At 59.9% G+C, this 8332-nt stretch overlaps 1 protein-coding gene across 1 annotated transcript in view; it reads left to right on the forward strand.

Moving 5' to 3' along the window:
* GSK3B (glycogen synthase kinase 3 beta) overlaps positions 1 to 6543 on the forward strand; it is an 89179-nt gene extending 82636 nt beyond the window's left edge. The window contains 5 exon segments of the mRNA XM_038758006.1: positions 780 to 818; positions 2475 to 2492; positions 2494 to 2662; positions 3359 to 3457; positions 6124 to 6543. Coding sequence (XP_038613934.1) covers positions 780 to 818; positions 2475 to 2492; positions 2494 to 2662; positions 3359 to 3457; positions 6124 to 6191 — 393 coding nt within the window. The 3' untranslated portion in view covers positions 6192 to 6543.
* Positions 6544 to 8332: the final 1789 nt, after the last annotated feature.

An 8332-nucleotide genomic window follows, 5' to 3' on the forward strand; every position in this document is an offset into this window, starting at 1 on the left:
CAATCCAATCGGGTCCCGGCGGGCCGCCCCGAGCTCGCCTTCTCAACAGCCGTCCGGCTCGCGCACCCCAAAAGAAGCGGGATCTTTTCCGTTCCGCTCCGCTCGACCCCGACCGCTCGGGATTGGGTCTTTTCGGTGGTGGTCGTCTGTTTTTGTCTTTTTTTCTTTGATTTTTTTTTCCCCACACCTGGGCCCACGTTCCCAAGCCCAGAACACACGCAGAGGTGCCCGGGAGCTAAAACATCCGTCCGGCCCATCCCCGGCCCCTCTCCCTCCTTCCCATCCCTCCCCCCGCGCCCCTTCCCCAAGTCTGCGGCCCCCGGGCCGGACAGCGGGCCGCTGCAGTTGTCAGGTTGGGGGCTCGATAACCCTTCTCCTTTCAGATTTTCGTTTTCATTTGACCTTTTTTTGGTTTTGTCTTTTTTTTTTTTTTTAAACCAACTCACTGGCATCGGAAAGTCATCCCCTAGTCCGGACAGGTTACTGTGCCACTCCCCCTCTCCCACCTTCCCATTGCACAATCAATTTTTTTTTTTTTAATTTTTTTTTATTTTTAATTTTTTTTTTTTTTTTGTGCATCCACCGTGGTGATTTTCGAAATTCAGGCACTCGCTGCTCTGGAGACTGATGTTTGAAGTTGATGACTGTGTAAACGTTTTCTCTGTCCCTCCCCCCTCACCGTGGACCCCTTATAACGTTGGCTGTATTTTTCCTTGCTGGACTATTCCCTTTTGGATTGACCCCCTGTTTGGATTATTTCACTGCGTTATCATCTTTAGGACTCGTCGGGAGTGGGACAGTTCACCTCAGGAGTGCGGGTATGTACCTCCGTTTTTTTTTTTCCCAAGTCTCCTGGCCGCCCGAAGGAACCAGGGGAAGGAGCTTAGAGTCAGGGAGGTCCCGCCCTCGGACCGAGGGGGAAACCCGGACGCCGGCCACGGCGTCTCGGGGGGACGGGGAGGCGGGCCGGACGTTCCCCGCCGCGGGGCCCGGACCGTTGTCGCGATGAGACGAGCGACCTTTCTCCCGTGACTTGGTTTCCGCGTCGACGTTCCGGCGACCCTCCGGACGGCGTGGCCGGTTGGGCTCCCGTCGTGCGCGTGGGTGTATGTGCGTGCCTGTGTGTGCGAGCGCGGGCCCACGCCGCGGCCCGACCGGTGTCGGCTCCCGGGGGCCTCTGGGGCCGAAGTGTGAACGCCGCCACGTGCTCCTCCCGCCAGGAATCCAAAGTCCGGGGGGCATCGGGTTTGGCCCGGCCAGAACGGCCCTCCCATCCTTCGCACCCCCATGAACGTACACACGCAGCCCCGTGACGCCCCCGGGGAGCCCACCGAGGTGGGTCGTGATGGAGGCGTCCGGTTGGGTTTTCCAGCCTGGACAGATTCTTCCCCCCGAAAGGTCGAACTCCGCGGCCCCCAGGGTTTTGGATTCGCTGACCGGAGACGGGGCTAGTGCAAAGCGCCGGCGGCCCAACGTGGGGGCTCGGAGCCACCGCGGCGACCCCGCGGGCTTCTCGGGGCGGGGTGGTCCCCGGGGGGAGGGCCTCCTCGGGGCGGCCCGCTCGGCCTCGACGCCCGACCCGCGTCGACGGGGCGGCGGGGACTTTGCCGGGAGTCGGGGGGAGGGCCGAGGGGCTCGGGGGCACCCATATTGTTGCCAAAGCATTTTGGAGTAGCCCGCGGGGCCGGCAGACGCCAGCGGCCCAGGTTGGAGCCGTCACCATCCCCCCACCCCTCCATCCCACCACCCCTCGGGTCGCCCGGAATGGCCGTCTCGGGAGACTGGCTCGGGCCCTCCCGGGAAGGGACCCCCGAGTCTTCTGAGGGTCCGAGGGCGCGTGGGATTGCCTCAAATTCAGCGAAACGTCACGAGAGACCGCGTTGGCCTCCTCAGAAACCGCCGGGGGGGGGCCCCCCCTCTCCCCCAATTTGAACGTCCGAGCCAAGGGCGGGCAGTGGGTGGGCCTCGGGGAGGGGGCTTCCGAGCCAGCTCCCGAGGGGCCGGGGCAGATACGTGGGAGAGGACGGTCTGGCCGCCGTGGGGAACGGTTCTCCTCCTCTTCCTCCCCTCGCCCCGTCTGTCCCCGAGCTGTCCTCAGGAAGGGCCCGGTTTCCGGCGGCCTCGTCCCCCCGGGGCTCGTGGGCAGCGGGGGGCCGGCGGGATCGCCCTCGCTCGGAGACCCCCACCCCGGCGGGGGACTCCCGTCCGGGCTGCCCTCAGGTGGCTTCTCCACCCACCCCCCCATCACGCTCCCATCCCCTCCCGCCATCCTCCATCCATCCCAACATGCATGACCCCCCGCCGCCGCTTCACCCTGTCAGCCCGGCCCGGCCTCGCTCCCGGGTGGCGCGGCGTCACCCGGGCGTCGGGCAGGGGCGGGCGGGCGGGCCTCGGGAGAGCCGGGCACAGAGGCGGCCCCCGGCCCGGGAGACAAAAGCCGAGCGTCGCCTTCACCGGCCCCTCCTGCCCCGCAGGTGTTCCGACCGCGCACCCCCCCCCGAGGCCATCGCGCTGTGCAGCCGGCTGCTGGAGTACACGCCCACCGCCCGCCTCACCCCCCTGGAAGCTTGCGCACATTCGTTCTTCGACGAACTACGGGACCCAAACATCAAGCTACCAAACGGGCGAGACACCCCCGCCCTCTTCAACTTCACCACTCAAGGTAGTCTCCGCCGCCTCGGGCGCTCACCCCTCCGGCCGGGGGGATGGCGGGACCGGAACATGATGGTTTAGAGAAGCGGCGTGGCTCGGTGGAAAGAGCCCGGGCTTTGGAGTCCGGAGGTCACGGGTTCGAATCCCATCTCCGCCACATGTCTGCTGTGTGACCCTGATCAAGTCACCTGAGCCTCAGTGACTCAAAGGGGGATGAAGACTGTGAGCCCCCCGTGGGACAGCCCGATCGCCTTGTATCCCCCCAGCGCTTAGAACAGTGCTTTGCACGTAGCGCTTAACGAATGCCATCGTTACTATTATTATTGCCCAAGCGAGACCGGCGGCGGGCGGATCGGGTCCTCTCGGACGGAGGCCGTCCGGATTAATAATTGAATCGACTGACCCCTTGCTCGCGGGAGCGGTAAACGGGACTTGCGGGAGGAGGCCGGCGGGACCGGGGTCCAGGGAGGGACTCGGGGACGGGGATTTGCCCCCTCGGCCGGCGCTCGGGAAACTCGGGCCTGTTGCTCCCCGGGTCTGGCCGGAGGCGGACGGTCATCCGACGGAGAAGCCGGCGCCGTCCACCCGGTCCCTGGCCGCGGCTGAGTCCGAGCTCGGGGCCGTTCAGAGCGGAGCCGGAGACGGCGGGCGTCTCTGGGGAGCGGGCTCCCTCCTCACTGCCCTGCGTGTTCCCTCTCCCTTTCAGAACTGTCAAGTAACCCTCCTCTGGCCACCATCCTCATCCCTCCTCACGCTCGGATCCAAGCTGCCGCCTCCACCCCCACCAATGCTACAGCAGCCTCAGGTGACGGGCCGCGCCGGGCCGCGGGTTGGGCGGAGTCGGCCGGGAGCAGTTAAGGGGTCCCCCACACCCCCAATCAATCAATCAATCAATCAATCGTATTTATTGAGCGCTTACTGTATGCAGAGCACTGTACTAAGCGCTTGGGAAGTCCAAGTCGGCAACATATAGAGACAGTCCCGACCCAACAGTGGGCTCACAGTCTAGAAGGGGGGAGACAGAGAACAACACCAAACATATTAACAAAATAAAATAAATAGAATAGATGTGTACAAGTAAAATAAATAGAGTAATAAATATGTACAAACATATATATACATATATACAGGTGCTGTGGGGAAGGGAAGAAGGTAAGACGGTGGGGATGGAGAGGGGGACGAGGGGGAGAGGAAGGAGGGGGCTCAGGCCCCCAGTTCCTCCGGCGGGTCGGTGGGTCCGGCGGTCCGGCCGGCTGGCCGGTTTTCCCCCCGGGGCGGCCAACGCGCCCGCCGGTGATGCCCCTAGGTCGCCCAGAGACAAAGCAAACCAGCGTCCAGTTGAAATTAAAAGCCAACGCTTCTTCTGCCTTGAATTCTGGGCCCCGCTGGCCCGTTGTAATAATAATAATAATAATAATAATGGCATTTATTAGGCGCTTACTATGTGCAAAGCACTGTTCTAAGCGCTGGGGAGGTTACAAGGTGATCGGGTTGTCCCATGTGGGGCTCCCAGTCTTCATCCCCATTTGACAGATGGGGCAACTGAGGCCCAGTGAAGTGACTTGCCCAGAGTCACCCAGCTGACAAGTGGCAGAGCTGGGATTGGAACCCATGACCTCCGACTCCATTCATTCATTCATTCAATGGTATTTATTGAGCGCTTACTGTGTGCAGAGCACTGGACTAAGCGCTTGGGAAGTCCATTTGTACATATGTATTCTATTTATTTTACTTTGTTGATGTTTTGAGACAGACAACAAAACATATTAAAATAAAATAGATAGAATATGTACAAGTAAAATAAATATGTACAAGTAAAAGCCCGGGCTCTTTCCACTGAGCCACGCTGCTTCTCTAGTCACATTGTCCCCCGCTTCCTGGAGGGCCCAGAGGGTGGCCTGGCCGCGGGGGGATCCCACCGGGACAATTTCTCCGTCACCATCTTCTTGCCAACTTGGACTTCCCAAGCGCTTAGTCCAGTGCTCTGCACACAGTAAGCGCTCAATAAATACGCGATTGAATGAATGAATCTTCTTCCGGGGGCCTCCCGGGACTGCTTTAAGAATAACGACAATGATAGTAATAGTAACTGTGCTATTTGTGAAGCACTATGTGCCAGGCACTGGTCTGAGCGCCGGGGTAGATTAAAGATAATCGGATCGGACACAGTCCCTGTCCCACGTGGGGCTCACAGTCTTAATCCCCATTTTACAGATGAGGTCACCGAGGCCCGGACGAGCGAAGTGACTTGTCCAAGGTTGTCCGTAAGCTCCCGCTCTTTCCACTGGGCCACACTGCTTTGATTTCCACTTGAGGATGGGGAAGCCACCCTCAGCCGTCCGGGGAGCGCGGCCTCGTGGATAAATAAAGGGGAGGGAGCCCGGGCCTGGGAGCTAGAAGACCTGGGTTCTAATCCCGCCTCCGCCATTTACTTGCTGTGTGATCTCCGGCAACTCTCTTAACCTCTCGGGGCCCCAGTTCCCTCGACTGCAAAATGGGCGTTCAGTACCTGCTCCCCTTCCTATTTGACTGTGAACCCCACGTGGGACAGGGACAGGTGAGAAGCAGTCCGGCCTAGTGGGCAGAACACGGGCCTGGGTTCTTATCCGGACTCCAGTCAATCAGTGTTACTTATTGAGCACTCCCTATGTGCGGAGCACTGTACTAAGCACTCGGGGAGAGTATAATGCAGTAGAGTTGACACACGTTCCCTGCCCTCTTCTAGACTGTGAGCCCGCTGTTGGGTAGGGACCGTCTCTATATGTTGCCAACTTGGACTTCCCAAGCGCTTAGTACAGTGCTCTGCACACAGTAAGCGCTCAATAAATGCGATTGAATGAATGAATGTGGGCAGCGAATGTGTCCGCTGATTGTTCTGTTGTCCTCTCCCAAGTGTTTAGTAGGGAAGCAGCGTGGCTCAGCAGTAGGAGCCCGGGCTTGGTAGTCAGAGGTCGTGGGTTCTAATCCCGCCTCCACTGCTTGTCAGCTGGGTGACTTTGGGCAAGTCACTTCACTTCTCTGGGCCTCAGTTCCCTCATCTGGAAAATAGGGGTGAGAACTGTGAGCCCCCCCGTGGGCCAACCTGATCACCTTGTATCATTCCCAGCGCTTAGAACAGCACTCTGCACTTAGTAAGCGCTTAACAAATGCCATTATTATTATTATTATTATTATTATTATTATTACAGCACTGTGCACTCAGTAAGCGCCTTATACATACAGCTGAATGAATTAACGAAAGGTCACTCAGATAAGTGGCGGCCTGGGGGGCTCTTATTTAAAAGGGCTCTCGCTGGGGAGGGTCGTTCATTCATTGTCATATTTATTGAGCGCTTACCGTGTGCAGGGCGCTGTACTAAGCGCTTGGGAAGTCCAAGTTGGCAATATATAGAGACGGGCCCTACCCAACAGCGGGCTCACGGTCTCTCATTCTCCCCCGCCTCCCCCCGTATCGCCCTTGTGTCCCCGCAGACACCAACGTCGGGGAGCGCGGACAGACCAATAACGCAGCCTCGGCGTCGGCCTCCAACTCCACCTGAGCCGCCGGCCCCCCCCCAGCCCCGCCTCGCTCAGCGACCCTGGCCACGTTTGGAAAGAAAATTAAAAAGAGGAGAAAAAAAAAAAAAAAAAAACCAAACCACCCGTTCATTTTAGTGTTCAATTTTTTTTTTATTATTATTATTGTTGTTCTTATTTAACCTTGTAAAATATCTATAAATACGAACCCCGTTTCATTGTATCCTCACTCGGAGGGGGTCTCCGGGGCTGCGGCGGGCCGGCGGGCGGAGCAGTTGGGCACACTGTGTTAACTCCCACGACAATCTCTCTGTCTCTCTTTCTGTCTCCTTCTCCCCCCCATCCCGCCCCTTCCCACCCCACCCCGATGTCCGCTGCTGTGAAACCTTGGAAATGGGCCCCTCTCCCTCCTTCCCTCCCCCCGGGCCCGGAAAGAGGAAGCCCCCCACCCCGTTCTCTGCCGACCCGCGTTTTGGAACCCCCTTTTCTTCCCAAGTTAAGCGTCAGACCCCGGTGCCCGGCGCATCCCGCGTCCGGGCGGGGGTATCCCGCGGGCACGGGGCCGGGGGGCCCCCACTCTGCTCTCAGGCTGGCAGAGGCCCCCCAAAACCCACCAAAGCTGGGGCAGGGGAGGACCGGGATGCCTGGACGGGCACCCCTCGTCTGCTCATCCCCCTGAGCGGACCCTCCGGGCGGGCTCAGACTGTGAACCACCTTTTCCTCCTCCTTCCAAACTCCTTCACAGCCCATCGCGACGGCAAGCTTGTTTGGTGTTGGCGGCGGGGGGCCGCCCTGCCATAGCTCTAATTTTAAATCCCCACCTCGATGCTGTCTTTCATTTCTCTCTTCTTTTTTTTTAACCTCCCGCTTTTCCGATTTTATTTATTGATGCATGTCCGGTATGCCATTATGATGTTACTACAACGGTAGAAATATGAATAAACTCCGCATCAAAAACGATATAAACAGTTACTTGTACCTGCTGACTTAGAGGAAGGCTGAGGATAGAAATGTGTGTGTATATATATACCCCTGTCTATATATACATGTATACATATATTCAATAGCGCGTTTTTATTTTTCGGTCTCGCTCGTCTCCGGGGGTTTTTCCGTCGTTTTCGTTCGTCGCCGGGTCGGTGAGCGGTGTGTCGAGTCCGCGTCTGTTTCTCCGGTCAAAGCAATATTCGCGGGGGGGACGGGGAAGGGTCCGAGGGGTCCGTGGCGGGGAGGGGACGGAGGCCGGGGGGCCCTCCGCCGCTTTGGTGCTTCTGGGCATTACTTGACCTGTGGATCTTTTAAGGCGCAATCCGTGTTTTCGCCGTTTAAAGACGGTCCCGGGAGGGTGCCCCCTCACCGCGTGCCAGCCTTCCCCGCTTCGGTCGGGGCGGAGGCACCCTGCCACCCGCCCGGCCGCCGTCGGGACGGGCACGGTGGTCCGGGCGGCCGGGGGCACCCCCGCCCCGTCTGTAAATAGAGGAGCGGGCCCCGGCTCCCGCCGCCTGCCCCCGCGCCCGTCCCCGTCTGTAAATACGTGTGGCCCCGGGAACCGCTCTTCACCCGAGGGGCGGCCATCCCGGCGGCCACGGCGCCGCTCCCTCATCAGACGACGCAACGTTAGGCGAGCTTCTCAAAGCCATAGTTCTCTCTCTGTACAGTCGATCCCGGCCTGTGTTACTGTAACGACGATACCTAGCGCCGCGTAGCGTATCTAGAGTTTGGAGTGCCTTGGTTTACATGGCTCCTTTCGCCGTCTCCCCCCCGGCCCCATCCGGGTGGGGTGAGGGGAGGCCAAACCCTCCCAAACCAAAGCCTGCTCTCGGGCAAACACCACGTGCCCTTCCCGCCGCCATCTTGGGGCCTGAGGGAAGCAGCGACGTCCGCCTTCCCGACGCCATCTTGGGGCCTGAGGGAAGCGACGACATCCGCCTTCCCGCCGCCATCTTGGGGCCTGAGGGGAGCGACAACATCCACCTTCCTGCCGCCATGTTGGGGCCTGAGGGAAGCGAAGTCCACCTTCCCCGCCGCCATCTTGGGGCCTGAGGGAAGCGACGACGTCCACCTTCCCGCCGCCATCTTGGGGCCTGAGGGGACCGACAACGTCCACCTTCCCGCCGCCATCTTGGGGCCTGAGGGGAGCGACGACGTCCGCCTTCCCGCCGCCATC

The sequence above is a fragment of the Tachyglossus aculeatus genome, chromosome 16, assembly GCF_015852505.1.
Source record: "Tachyglossus aculeatus isolate mTacAcu1 chromosome 16, mTacAcu1.pri, whole genome shotgun sequence".
NCBI lineage: Eukaryota > Metazoa > Chordata > Mammalia > Monotremata > Tachyglossidae > Tachyglossus > Tachyglossus aculeatus.